At 41.7% G+C, this 15,414-nt stretch overlaps 1 protein-coding gene across 14 annotated transcripts in view; it reads right to left on the bottom strand.

The window, feature by feature from the left end:
- Positions 1-15,414, bottom strand: part of IKZF1 (IKAROS family zinc finger 1) — a 245,193-nt gene that overhangs the window by 77,524 nt on the left and 152,255 nt on the right. For 7 of the 14 annotated variants that reach the window (XM_033930481.1, XM_033930483.1, XM_033930482.1 and 4 more), the window contains one exon: positions 14,716-14,976. The exons of 4 other annotated variants lie outside the window; for them this stretch is intronic. In XM_033930481.1, coding sequence (XP_033786372.1) covers positions 14,716-14,976 — 261 coding nt within the window. The remainder of the gene's footprint in view (positions 1-14,715; positions 14,977-15,414) is intronic. 3 more of the 14 variants (XM_033930488.1, XM_033930489.1, XM_033930491.1) reach the window with 1 other exon arrangement.

Below are 15,414 nucleotides of genomic sequence, written 5' to 3'. Positions count from 1 at the left end.
TCCTCTGTGATAAAACTTAAATGATTTTTTAGCACGTGGTTTGCTCAAACAGATTGTAAAATTACTTTGGGAAGCCTCAGTGCATCTTGCGGTAGGCCATTTTAAGCTGCAGTAAGTATACGCTAGAGCAGTGATGGCTAACCTTTTTGAGCCCGAGTGCCCAAACTGCCGCACAAAACCAAAGAATTTCCTCAAAGTGCCAGCACGTCAATTAAACCTTAATAACAAGATTTTAGTATCTAAAAACTCTTTATAAAGTTGCCTGAACTATGTAACATCATTTTTAAAGGTTGGAATCTTTGTATTGTCAGAGAATCAATTTGATTCACAATCCTTTGGTTTTCATTTCAATTTATTGGCAATTTATAATGTTTTAATGATTTCATTCAATTTAATGAATTTAGGAAGAATTTGATTCAGTTACACAATATATTTTAAATGTATTATTCACATAACACGTCAAATGTATCCTGAGTAAAAAAAAAAAGATAAACTTCTTAAAACTGTTAACTGTGTCAAGACTCGGTGTGTATTCCCAAAGAGTCTATACATGTTTTTTTGTAAAATTTACAATCAAATTAGAAAATAGTTAAATCATTACATTTCTAATAATATGATGTAAAGAAAACAAAAGAGCTTTCAATTAAACCAACCGTTTTTATTGGAAATTCCAGATTGGAATACAACAGGGCCATGTAAAGTCCCTTTTTTAAATAACATCTTTAAATAATATTTAAATAACTTAGAAAGTGTCTTAACTGCAAACTGAAAACGCTGCTTCATGTAAACATATGCATTGGGCATGCTCTGAAAAAAATTAATGTGATTTTTGTTGTTGCATGCATGCTGATAACTTGTCAATCCTTGGCTCATAGTGCGTTAATTTCAAAGCAACACATGCAGCACTCATGTCATCCGTTAATGCATACCACGATCTAATAAAAGAACCCCTACAGCAGCAAAAATATTCAAATAACTACACATTAAGGCATACTATGCTATTTACAATGCCAACATAATATACATTAAAATATCTTAATAGACAACATTGCGTGTAAATAGAGGTGTAACATATGGGCAAATGATTTACACAAATAATTGGCATGTAAATGTTAATGCATATTTAAAAGAAGTACCGTATTTTTCAGTCTATAAGACACACCCGTCCATAAGATGCACCCCCCCCCCCCCTGTAGAGGAGGAAATACCAAGGAAAAAAGATTTCCTCCTCTACAGAAGGGTACATCTGGTGATCTGGTACGTCTGGTGCTAAGCAGCCTGAAGCAGCCCGCCCGCAGCCCGAAGCCACCCGCACACGAAGCAGCCAGCCCACAGCCAGAATCTCTCCCTACCCGAAGCCACCCACAGCGAAGGAGCCCGCCTGATGCCCCTGCACCTGAAGCCTCCTGCCTGCAGCCCAGTCAGAAGCCGTTGCATCAAAGGAGCCTGCCCGAAGCCGCCTGCACCTGAAACTTCCGGCCTGCAGCCCAGTCAGAAGCCAGCGCATCAAAGGAGCCCGCCCAAAGCTACCCGCACCTGAAGCCACCAGTCCGAAGCTGCCCCAGTACCTTTATAAAGTTGCAGTGCTCTCCTGGGCTATCTTTGGAACTCAGCCGTCGGGCAGGAGAGCACCACAACTTTTAAAAAGGTACCGTTGGGGGGGGGAAGGTGTATTCTTATGGAGCAAATACACCTTCCCCCCCCTCCAGAAAGGTGTATTCGCTCCATAAGACACACCCACTTTTCCACCCCTTTTTTGGAGTGAAAAAAGTGTGTCTTTTGGAGCAAAAAATATGGTATCCTTCTATGCCTATGGTGTGAGATCAAATCCCAGTGCTGCTCCTTGTGACCTTGGGCAAGTCATATTATCCTCCAGAGCCCACCACTTTGAATATAAGCTTTGAAATACCAAAGCCACAAAAGGGCAGTATACAAATCCCCCATTCCCGTTTCCTATTTCCCAGCCCTGAATCCAACTTCATAGTCACCTAATTTTAGACTTCTCAACTCCAGCCAGTTTTCAAAGGGGTAGAATTTGGGCACCTAGATCCAAAAGTTTGACACATAATCCCAAATTTCTACCTGTAAATACGACAGCAGCCATTGATCAATAAACTACATTAAAGTAATCAAGATGCACAGATTGAGCACACAGAAGTCTGTGTATAAAAGGGTAATTATATCAGATTCAAAGACTATGTTTAGTCCTGTGACATGACAATCCTTTATTAACACATATGGATTATGGAGTCCCTAACTATTAAACCATGCCAAAAAACCTGAAATAATTTACAATAACATAAGACATCAACAAAATAAAAGGAAAAAGTGGAGTATTGGACCTTTGGTAACAGATGGATGATGAAGAAGAGGTAGAAGAAATGGGGGAGTAAAAACAGAAGGTTTACTGAGAGCTCATTCGACTCGTCTGTCCTCACCTATTGGGAAAATTATGAACATAAAATTATATAAGAACATAAGAATACAAGCTGTGCCATATTTGGTCAGAGCAAAGGTTGCATTAGGTCCAACAGCCCAGGCAGGTCACATGTACCTAGCAGGATCTCAAGGAATTGATCCATTCTTTATTGTTCAATATTCAGATCTACGTTAACTGTACAAATATAAGCATGTGATTTGTCCACTTTTCTTTAAGTTTGATATTCCAGAATTATACCCAAGCAACCGACAGTCCTCAACAACACCCTAGCAAATCACTTACTCAACAAGAGATCTTCCCAATTATTTACTATAAATATGATAATATGATACTGCTCATCATCGCCAAAACACCAAAATATCATTAAATCTTTTATTTTCTTAGGTATCAATATTAGTTGTGGTTTGTGGCATCTGGGAAAATCCTTATAACAGAGACCTAAACATGGAGTAATCTCTTGATCTTGCCTCAGGCATTTTGACCCATCTCTCAGTCATTGAGAGATGTATCTTATGCTTTGGTGATGCTTGCTTCAATAGAGCTGGGCTATGTCTTTTTTTGTTGTTGGGAGAAGTGATATAAGAACATAAGACTTGCCATACTGGGACAGACCAAAAATTCATCAAGCCCAGTATCCTGTTTCCAACAGTGACCAACCCAGGTCCAAAGTACCTAGCTAGATCCCAAGTAGTAAAACAGATTTTATACTGCTTATCCTAGGAATAAGAAATTTCCCCAAGCCATCTCAGTAAGGGCCATGGATTTCTCTTCTAGGAAAGTATCCAAACTTTTCTTAAACCCTGCTAAGCTAACTGATTTGAACGCGTGCGGCTCAGGATAAAGAAAGCCAGCAAACTCGGCATATAAGGTGAGGTGGAGGGAGGGAGCTGGCTAAACGCTGCAATCGGGCGGGTGGGGGCTGCTGGACCGCGCGTGTTCCCAGCTCACACTAGGAAGGAGGGAGTGAAAGGGAAAATGATTCTGGGCCAAGGGGATGAAGAGGGAAAGAAAGAAACCCACAGCAGGAAAGAAAGGGGAGGACAGGCAGGTGATCCAGATGCTGGAAGCAGGGGGGGGGGAGAAAGAGGGAGAGAAGCTAGATGGGGTTGAAAAGAAGAGACACACTGGTATGGAAGAGGAAGATAGGGGAAATCTGGACACAGGAAGGTAACAGAAAGAGGGGAAATTATGTGCATGGGGCATAGGGACAGAGACATAAAGGGGACATGCCATGGGGATGGTATATGGACACGGGGGAGGGGGGCAATGCCAGATACATAGGGGAGATATTAGAAATGGAGAAAATAGGAACACAGAAGCGAGATGGTTTGTGGGGATAGGACAGGGACCGAACTCGCAGGCTCCAGCGGCTTGCACAAATTACATTGTAACGTGCCACGAAAATAAGAGGGATGGAGGTAGATAGATAAGCCATGCAAGAGGAGCTGAAGGGTGGTAGAAAGGAACAGATGGTGAAGGAGGGAGAGAAGGGTGGTGATAGAAAGGAATAGAACAGACATTGAAAGAGGGTAGAGAAGAACAGACCCTGAAGGGAAATGTGGAAGACAGAGTGGGGAGAAGACTGCTGGAAGGGAAGAAGACAGATGCCAGACTATGGGGGAGTGGAGGGAAGAAGATGGATGCTAGACCAATTGGGGGGGGGGGTGAAGGGAAAGGCACAATAACAGCAAATGGAAGACACAGAGAGAAGACACACAGTGGATGGAAGGAATTGAATGAGAAGATGTGGAAAGCAGAAACCAGACAACAAAGGTAGAAAAAAAAATTCTATTTATTTATTTATTTTTTGCTTTAGGATAAAGTAGTATATTTGTTGTGTTGATAAAAATTTATAAACAAAGCCCTGCCAGCTGAACATCTCTTTCTCTAGTTCAGCAGCCAGAACTTTGATTTATAAGAAAGGAATAAGCTAAATATTGCAGTACTAAGGCTTATATAGATGCTGCGGGAACGGTGACGGGGCGGTGAATGGGATGGCAGTGACGGTGAAGGGGATGGCGGTGACGGTGATGGGGCAGTGAAGGGAATGGTGGTGATGGGGCGGTGAAGGGGACGGTGGGCTGGGGATGGGGCGGTGACAGGAACAGATTTTTCCCCTTGTCATTCTCTAACCAGTAACTCTCCCACATCTTCCTCAGTGCAGAATGGAAAAAAAAAATTAATTTAATCTCTCCATTATAGTCTTGTCTTCCCTGAGAGTCCCTTATACCACTTGGTCATCTAGCAGTCCAACTGATTCTCTTCCTGGCTTCTTGTTTTTAATATACCTAAAAAAGATTTTTACTGGGTGTTTTTGCTTCCAGCACAGTCTTCTTTTCAAGGTTTATCTTTGCCTTCCTTATTACGCCTTGCATTTGACGTGACATTCCTTTTACTGTTTACAATTATTTTCAGTCAGATCCTTCTTCCACTTTCTGAAGAATTCTCTTTTAGCTCTAATAGTTTCCTTCAACTCACCCATTAACCACACTGGTCTTACTTCCTCCTTTTTTAATACATGGAATATGTCTAGTCTGAGCTTCCAGAATGGTATTTTTGAATTACATCCATGCCTGATATAAAATTTTGACCTTTGTAGCTGATCCTCTAAGTTTCTTTTCTACCATTCTCCTCAGGTTATCATAGTCTCCTTTTTAAAAGTTAAATGCTGTTGTATTGGATTTTCTGTGTGAATTTATTCCAGGGATTATATCAAATAAACACTGACCTCATTGGGGAAATACTTTTAAAGTGTCACATCTCAAGTTTTATTTCCCAGAAAAGCTCTTTGTGAGTGCTAATACAAGCACACATAAAAAAGGGCAGTTTCTGTACCACAGTATGCTTTATTAGTATGCATGGTTTTCTTTCTGCTTTAAGATACTCAGGGATCCTTTTACTAAGATGTGCACTAAGACCCTGATTCTATAAATGATGCCTACAGTTAGATGCCTTGATCAGCGCACCAAGCCGATCTAGGAGCCTAACTTAATTATTTAAAAAGCTTAATCAGTGCTGATAATTGGCAATTAACAACTTATAATCAATGTTAATTGCACTTAATTAGATGATAAATGTCTAACTTGGTATGAGCCTATCAGAAAGTAGGAGTGGTTAGAGGATCGTGGGCGTGTTTTACATTAGGTGCCTGTTTTGGACTTAGGTGGCAGTATTTAGGTCAAGAAAACACTGGCATAAATATGGTGCACCTAAGGTTGGGATGCCTATCAACGCCTAAGACCACTTTAGGTACTGCTAGCTGTAATTCTATTAAGTGCGCCTAGCTTTTATAGAATCATGTCTAAATGCTACACTACTCAGCACATAAGTGCCATTTATAGAATCTGGGTCTAAATGCCATATAGCCCATTGTATACCTATGGGCTGCATAGCACTTAATGCACACTAATTTATTAGCTTGCATTAAATCTGTTAGTGAACCTTAGTAAAAGGATCTCGCAGGGAACAATTCTATAAGTGGGCGCCTCCTTTTAGATGCCCTGATTCCACGCGGTGATAGCCTATTCTATACATGCGTCTGGGCACTTAAATTCCATTATAAAATGCTAGCGTAATCTGGTATTGCCACACCTTACATTTACATGCTTTCATTTATACCAGCTATAGACCCGGCCTAACTGCAGTCACCTAAATGCCACAAGGGTGCATTAATTTACAGCTTTCTGTAAGCTGCACATAAATGGCAGCACTGCCCATGCTCCTCCCATGCGAATGCCCCTTTGCACGTACACACCATGCTACTTACAGGCACATTACAAAGTAGCACATAGGCCTAGATTCTCGAATCTGCACCGATATCGGCAGCCGCCACACACATGCCAATCACACATTGGCACCGGTTTCGGAATTGCGCCAATGTGAAGGATAAGTGCCAGAAATGTAGGCCAGGGTTTTCAGAGCCTACATTCCCAGCATCTATCTTCACATGAATCATGCCTACATAGGCACTTTAGGTCACCAAACACCATGTTCATCACTGGTCATGCCCACTTTGGCGTTTGGTGGCCAAAAGCACTATGTAGGCATGATTCCAGCACCGATTTTCTAGGAACTGGTATGCCCCTAAAATCTCATTTACAAACACCATATAGATGGCATTTTTAACTGAGGTATGGGAGCCTATGGCATCTAGAAAATTGGCGCCAGTTTGAGAATCCGAGCTTAGTCACTTTGCTGACATGTACTTGTGTGAGTGTACATTTACTTGCAAAAGCAGCAGCTTTTGTAATGATGAGCACCCAGTTATAGAAAAGTACTTTCATGATCACATCCTGTCTGCCTTTTCCATGATTAGTCAAACAAAATAATTTCATGTCAAAAGGGTTATGCTCAGTAATCACAGAAACACTCAGTCTTTTATGGATTCATTAGTATATATTCATGAAAAGATTTGGATTAAATGTGAGGCCCCTTCATAGTTTTAGGAATCTATATCATGAATGTTTATCGCCAATGTTCCGACATTAGAATCACTGGCCTATACTCGATAACATAGTAACATGTAACATAGTAGATGATGGCAGATGAAGACCCGAATGGTCCATCCAGTCTGCCCAACCTGATTCAATTTTAATTTTTTTTTAAATTTTTTTCTTCTTAGCTATTTCTAGGCAAGAATCCAAAGCTCTACCCGGTACTGGGCTTGGGTTCCAAAGGCCGAAATCTCCATTAAAACCTACTCCAGCCCATCTACACTCTCCCAGCCATTGAAGCCCTCCCCAGCCCATCCTCCACCAAACGGCCATATACAGACACAGACCATGCAAGTCTGCCCATTATTTTCTGATTCTAGATCCTCTGTGTTCATCCCACGCTTCTTTGAAAGTTGTGTTGAAGCTCTTCCATGAATTTTAAAATATTTTCTACTGCTTTTAAAACTGTACTATGAACATTGAGAGAGGAGCATTCCTCAGAAGCAGAAATATGAAAACTTGGGCCAGAGTCAGGATAAAATTATTTTGGATGAGAACTTGATTACAGAACAAATGTTTGGACTCAATGCATCTAGTAATTTAAGGGGCATTGTTATCAGTATGGACTTTTGTTATGATGTATTATTTTACCACCGACTTGTGCTATCATAGCCCTAGTCTTATTTTATGCAATAATATCTAGTTACTAATAACTGAGGTTAACGGTAAAATAACATGACTTAACAGTAGTACATATTGATAATTTTCCCTCTATAATGGCTTAATATTGTCCACATAATTTCTGAAAACATATTGATAGGGGTCAACTTTTATTTGTATACCACTGTACACCGTGAAGTTCGATGCGGTTAACAGGAGTTAACTGAAGAGATCGTAGATAAGATGTAAATATGCAATTACAAGTAACATAGGAATACAAATAACAAAGGACCATGATAAGGTCGGAGTCGAGAACAAAGGAAGTAAGAATACAAGGAGAACTCCCCATCAGCAAATGAATACCTCCTTCGGAATATCAGCCTATAAGTTCTTAAATGCAACAAAAACTAAAAAACCCCTAAAGCATCACTTGAAAGCTATTACACAACTATATGGAATATGAGCGAATGACTATACTGCTATAATGTTGGAGAGCCAGCACTAGGATACTAGGGACCTGGGCAAGCCATCAGCTTTGAGCCCTCTCCGCAATTAACTTCCCAGTCTCTAGCACTCCCCTTCCCAAGATTTTAATAATTAAATTCAACAATCTTGATCATCTTCTTTCTAGAACACCTTCTTTCCTAGAACAGTCCTATAAAAACACTTAGTTGAACATCATACTTTTAAATATTAAATTTTATTTTACAAATATAAACAAGGGCAATTTCCTAAAGTCATTTGTCATATAAATTGGGCTGTTTGAAAAGTGTCTAACTTTCCTGTGGGTGAAAGAATATAAAGCATAAAGTGATAGTTCTTTGTGCTTGTAGTATAGCTATCGGCTTCTATTGTTTTGCTTTGACGGAGTTGTCACCTCCCACAATGCTACCACCTTGGGCCCTAACTAAAGTTAGTGATCGTTGCTAAACCAGTTTTGACTGCTTTAGCGATGATCGCATTTGTCAACCCAATGCACAAAATGACTTACTGCGTGTCTTTCCCCTTGATCGCCCATTTTCCGATCCGGCCATTCAAGTTTCAAGTTTCAAGTTTATTAGGATTTTATATACCGCCTATCAAGGTTATCTAAGCGGTTTTTACAATCAGGTACTCAAGCATTTTCCCTATCTGTCCCGGTGGGCTCACAATCTATCTAACGTACCTGGGGCTATGGAGGATTAAGTGACTTGCCCAGGGTCACAAGGAGCAGCGCGGGGTTTGAACCCACAACCCCAGGGTGCTGAGGCTGTAGATCCAACCACTGCGCCACACACTCCATTCAAATGAGCTAAAACCCCATGCAAACTAGCTAAATGATTGATTCACTAGCATCGTTTGGCTATGCACAAAAAAACCCCAGGGGTTTTAGCGATCCTAAAAAAGTGACTGTCTAACCATATTCAGCCCTATTTTTTTTAATGGGCACAGGTGTTGTACATGATACACATGCATAATATCTACCCCAATAAAAAGAAAAGGAAAATGTCCCCCCATCCCTGCCTTATGATGGACCTCTCCAATGTCGCCCTAATGAACCGGAACTGGCACTGGGAACTGACTCCCCCTCCCCCCCTACACGACAGTGAAAAAGGCAGGAGGTTTGCCCACTCCCTCCAACCATGCAGACTCCACCCCCTGCATAAGGAAAAAATGGCAGGAGGGATGCCCACTCCCTCCTGCCAATGGAGGCCTCCCCACGCCAGGCAGCCCACCGTCGAACCATCCCCTCCCCTCTTCCCCTTCCACAAAAATAAAAGGCAGGAGGGATGCCCACTCCCTCCTACCACCTGATGTTCCACCGAACCTCCCCCACCCCCCCCCCCCCCCCCCACCCCCATCCGGTACCTTTTTCACAAGTTGGGAGCAGGAGGGATGCAGTCTCACATGTTCTAGGTGCATCATGCAATGCACGGGGAGGTGCCTAAGGCTCTGATTGGCTCAGATGCCTAAGGCCCTCTCAAGGGGAGGGACCTTAGGTATCTGAGCCAATCAGGGCCTTAGGCTCTTCTCTCTGTATCCTGGGATACAGAGGGAAAAGCCTAAGGCCCTGATTGAGCCAATTGGGGTCTTTGGCTAATCAGGGCTTGAGGCCCCTCCCCATGCATCACCCATTTCCTGCCCCAAAACAGGATATTCAGTTAGCAAGTGAATAAGCATGCGCTGTGCTGCCAGTGATGTAATGGTTACCATGTTCCTGTGCTAACAGTTAACACATACTAATTAACGCCTTAACTAAATAGCACACTTTAGTTCAAGGGCCCCTTATTGTGGATGAATGATAAGGAGGGGAGAGGAGCTGTTTCAGATCTTCAGAGCAGGTGAGCTGAACACTATTTCCTAACAGCAGCAAGGCTGAGAAACTAGTGAGGAGGCAGGAGTTTGAAGGGTGGATGAAGGGGAGCAGGTGACAAGGTCATTCAGTCACATAAGAGCAATGTAAATATCATCAGGACAATGGACACTAGACATTAAGGAACTAGGAAAGTTCCATTATAGGAGAAATGAACACACACTAGTGCTGCTAAGGGTTCAGGAAGTGGTATTTTGCTCATGTTAGAGCCTACAGCTGGTCTGATATAAATGTCTCAATAGTTTGGGTGACTATTTCAGCACAGGACTGAACAATGACATATGTCAACAGGTAATATAGTGTAATACGCAGAAAGTAATAGTAAGATTTGCAAACATGAATGGAAAAAAGAACTAAGAAGGACACCAGAAGGCAGAGAAAATAGTCAGGGAAGCCCTTCTTACTCAAGAGAAGAACTTCAGGAGATGCTTAGCTGCAAGAAAATTGAGTGGGAAAGGAGACAGTCAACGCTAACCTGGAAACCTGCAGTTTTCACATTACACATCAAGGTCATTGGGGCCATTTTACTAAAGGGAGTTAAAGCCCTTAGGGCAGTGTCTCGCAAACATTTTTGAGGGGGGGCACACTAAACCTATTGTCCTTGGCTCGAGACACCCGGAAGTGCGCTGGCATCAGCGTGATGACATCATGTGCGCCGATGTCAGCGCATGCGCAAAATCCCTTCAAACAGGACTTGCACCAAGAGAAGGACCTGCGCTGGAGAGAAGGGCCGGCAGAGAGAAGAGGTGTGGCGTTGGGAGACTGCTTACAGGACGCGCCTCTCTTCGCGAGAGGCATATCCTGTAGACAGTCAGCTGGCGCCAGCATCTTTCCTCTTCCCCAGTGTACCGCAGCACACCTGAAATCTCAGGAGGCACACCGGTGTGCCGCTTCACACAGTTTGCAATACACTGCCTGATTCTATAAATGGCACCTATGTTAGGCACTGCTAGGATGCTTTATGATGCCTAACTAAAATTTGCATGTAACTCATTTGTTTTTTAAGGGGTTAAATGGCATAGTAATTGGCAATATCAGCCAATGATATGATTCTGTGCTCTAGTATAGCAGAGTTTGCTTAGACATCTAAGGCTGCCATCTATGCTTGCTGAGTCTATGAGCTGCTTTGAGTAACTCTTATAGTGTAAAGCAGGGATCTCAAAGTCCCTTCTTGAGGGCCGCAATCCAGTCGGGTTTTCAGGATTTCCCCAATGACTATGCATTGAAAGCAGTGCATGCACATAGATCTCATGCATATTCATTGGGGAAATCCTGAAAACCCGACTGGATTGCGGCCCTCAAGGAGGGACTTTGAGACCCCTGGTGTAAAGGTATCTCCTGCAGCAGAGATAGGTACTGATATTGTATTAGTATTGCTTTCACACTATATTTTGTTAATTGATTTTGTATTGAGAGTGTGATCCCCTCTTTTGCATATTATTCCCAAAGATGGTAATTGACCATGTCATTAAAAACCCATTAAAAATTATTTTAATTGCTAATTAGGTTTGTCCATGGGTATCCGCATGACACCTAGTGACACCTAGTGACCTAAGTCAAGGCACCCTCTGATACCTAACAGATTACTTAGGTGCCGCTAGGTGTGATTCTATAAACAGCACTGTGCAGTTGATTGAAAACCATGTGGAGTGGCACTTACAAGTTAAGTGATGCTAGGTACTGTTTATTGAAACAGACCCTTAGAGCCTGGTTCTGGAAACAGCGTCCCGATTGTAGGCAGCGGTGGGCATCCTATTGCCATCTAACGGACCAATCAGGATGCACTTTTTTTTTTTTTTAAAGATTGATGCCTACAGAGGCATCTAGGCATGCCTACAGATGCCTAAGGCCAGTGGAGGCATTACTTAGGCTGGAAGTGGTCTTAGGCGCGAGTCAGATGCCTTAAATGTAGGCCTGTAAAATGCTGTCCTACTTTTAAGGCATCTATATAAATAAATAGATGCGATTCTGGACATGGCACCTACCAATGACTGACATGTGGTAGACGCCTGTTTTGCAGGCGACTAACACAGCAAGTGCAGTTTCCAGAATCAAGCCCTTAGGGCCAATTGTAGGCTAATGGACCAATTGGGATACACGTTAAAAAAAAAATATCGACGTGGCGAAGGGCGCCTACAATATAGGCATCTGACTCGTGCCTATTGAGGCATCTAGGCACGCCTACAGATGCCTAAGGCTGGTGCAGGTGTGGCTTACACGGGAAGTGGCCTTAGGCATCCATTGGTGTGCCTAGGTGCTTTTGTAGATGCAAGTCAGATGCCCTAATTATAGGCCTGTAAAATGCTGGCCTATATTTAAAGCACGTGTACAAACAAATAAGATGTAATTCTGGATGCAGCACCTACTGGTGATTGGCACACGGTAGACATCTGTTTTGCAGGCACCTACTGGGGCAGGCACCATTTCCAGAATCAGGCCCTTCATGTGTAGTCAGTGCACGCTAACGAGCTTATGCAGAAATGTCTTAAAGTTTCTTGAGGTATTTTGTCTGGTTGTGCACACTAACCCATGCATCACCTAGTCATTAAAAAATATTTTTCAGAGAGGGTGTATCATGAGCAGACTATGGGAGCTCCTGGGTTATCTGGTTAGTGTTTTAAGTTTAGTAAGTCCTAACCAGATAATGCAGAGTTATTACGGGAGCCTTCAGAGTGCCTAAAGTTAGGAGTCTACATCAGTGTGCCTAGGAGATGTAGGTGCCTAAATTAATTGAGGAATAAGCTAAATCGGCACTGATAAATCAGCATTCAACATCTCTCAATTAGCACTAATTGGAGTTAATTGAAAGTTAGGTACCTAACTTGGTAAGGGTGATTCTACAACAGATAGGTGTCTAGTGCAAAGTGCATAGTTAAAAGTAGGTGTGGTTAGGGATGGATCAAGGGAGGGTTGATTTAGGAGGCATTGGGTGCCTAAGTTAGGCACAGGCATTGGGGTATTATGGGATGTGCCTAAATGCTAGAACACTTAGCACAGCCTAAGCATGCTTAAGTCACGCTAATCATGATTCTATAACTTACAGAATCATGCCTAGACGGCGCTAAGCATTCTAACATTTAAGCGCATCCTATTTATGCCAGGGTTTTCTTGGCCTAAATGCCTGCGCCTAAGTAAGGCCCCCCAATGGGTCCTAACTGAAAAAAAGGCATCTAACTCAAAAATGCACCCGTGATCTGTTCTCTAACTACACTGACTTTTTAATATGCACTTTAAACTAGGCACTTAACTGTTCTAGAAACACGCCTACCAAACAGGCACCTACTTTCAATTAACTCCAATTAGTGCTGAGGTGTTGAGTGCCAATTATCAGCATCGATTTAGCCTATTCTTCAATTAAGGTAGGTGCCTACATCAGCTAGGTGTGCCGATGTAAGCAGCTACCTTTAGGCACAATTTATAGAATTTGGGGGATAAGTGCTCCCTTAATTTTTTCTAAGTACCTAAGTACCTTGAGCTAATGAAAACTTTAATGTACAAACTGCAATTAAAACTAAAGAAAAAGCCCTAAAAATGCCATGTACAATCTAGGCTTAGTGTGTGGGAAAGTCCTATGTTAAGACCAGATTTTACCACAGCTTAGTAAAACAACGTCATTGGTTTACAGAATGCAAAGATCATGAAACTTGACTGACTGCAAATCGAAGATTAGAAACACCAGCTAATTTCATGAAATTTCATATTTTTTTAACATAATTGTGTTCTTATCATGCATATTATTTTAAATTACTTCTATTATTTTACATTTTCTATACATTTATTGAATAAATATGTACATAAGTACAAGGTAGTCGATACATGCATTAATTGGACTACTTCAAAGTTTTGCAGTTGAAGCAACCACCAAACTCAACTCCCCTAAACCAAATTGCAGAAGACCTTATTTCACATATGTAACCCTAAACCCACCGTGGATCACATAGGGAAAATTCTATAAATGTTACAGAAAATTATGCACTGTTAAAAATTTGCGCTCAACATTATTCTAAGAAGGGCATTCCAGGATGAGCATTTCTTTATAGAATGGCATTTGAGTGCCAAGTGCATGCCATACTCAACTTTGGGCACAAAGACTTACACCAGCTGGAACCTGATGTAAATCCTGGAGTGCAAGTTCGGTGGAGATCCCCGCTGTTCTATAACACTGTGTACATTTTTCGTAAATGCCTCTTCCATACCCCTCCCTTTTGATTTGCATGCGATCCACTTTAGGTGCCCATTGTTACAGAATAGTGTGTAGCTAGATCGGCACCCAAATGATAATTAGTGCCAATTAAATGCTTGCTAACTACAATAATATAATTAGAGTATATCAATTATTTGGGGCACAAATCTAGGGTCCATGCCCAATTTTGGGCGCCATTTATAGAATCTAGGTGATAATGAATAAAGTGTTATATTACATCACATTGTATAAAAATGCAAGTCGTCTACTTAAATCTACCGTTCACAGTACCATAATTTTAATATATAATTTATAGCATTAATTTCTAAGAAGTAATTTTTTCAACTTTGGGGTCCTAAGCTACAAATATTAGAATGACTGAAAAGACTCTGTGTATGTCACATTAATTCCTACGAAAAGCAACTCAAGTTTTAGTTTGACTCTCTCAGCTATTCTTGGACTGTCAGGGCAGAGTCCACATGTTATATGTTTAAAAGCCATGCCTGCTGAATTTCTAAAATGGCACCGAAGGGCACAGTATACCCTTTTGAAGGCCAACAGTTGCTGCTTATTCAGTCACCTTGGAGCATGCTCACAATATCTGCATGTTTGCAGCCACTAAAGTAAAAACTGTGCCAGGCCTTACCAGTGTGGCTTCTTTTGTGTACCATAAGTACATTTGGACCGATGCAAATTATCCCACAGATATCACATTTTAGTTTTCCGTTAGGAAGTCGAATACCTCCAACTCCTGACAAAGCTTTTCCGCTGTGGCCACCGTGCGAGCCATTTAGTTTGTCTCCTGAGGCATCAAGCACTCGTAAATCCTCTGCACATTCTTCCCCATTCATTTCACAGGCATGCCCATTCTCTTCATCACTCTGAGTCTCTATTTTAATATTACTGGCTGAAAGAAACAATACAGGAGGCCACTCAGTTTCTGTGCAGAGCAAAACAGAACAGTGAAACAAAAATAATACATACGGCAAACATTTATTAAGTCACATCATTGCAGGCAACTTGGGAACACAGATGGGAAGCAGGTTCCATGAAATGACCAGATGGTATCTAATGGGATTTCAATGCTATGTCTGTTCTGCTCATAATCAGTGGCACATGAAATAACGAACACCAAAGAGTCAAATAGAAAGAAATAATTCACTGGTAGGATTCTGTGGTGGTGATCAGACTAAAGCATCTCAAGACCATTAGAAAAGGGAGTTTCACTACTAACCAATCAGCAACTAGATTTTGCAGGCACGAACTTACAATGGGGCCAGTGTATAGGAGCGTACTATTACAAATATTAGCACGTGTTAAAAGTAACAATAACATACACAAGCTA

The sequence above is a fragment of the Geotrypetes seraphini genome, chromosome 2 (assembly GCF_902459505.1).
Source record: "Geotrypetes seraphini chromosome 2, aGeoSer1.1, whole genome shotgun sequence".
NCBI classification, from domain to species: domain Eukaryota; kingdom Metazoa; phylum Chordata; class Amphibia; order Gymnophiona; family Dermophiidae; genus Geotrypetes; species Geotrypetes seraphini.
The sequence above is the reverse complement of the archived record's forward strand: the minus strand, read 5'-3'. Positions and strand labels throughout refer to the sequence as shown.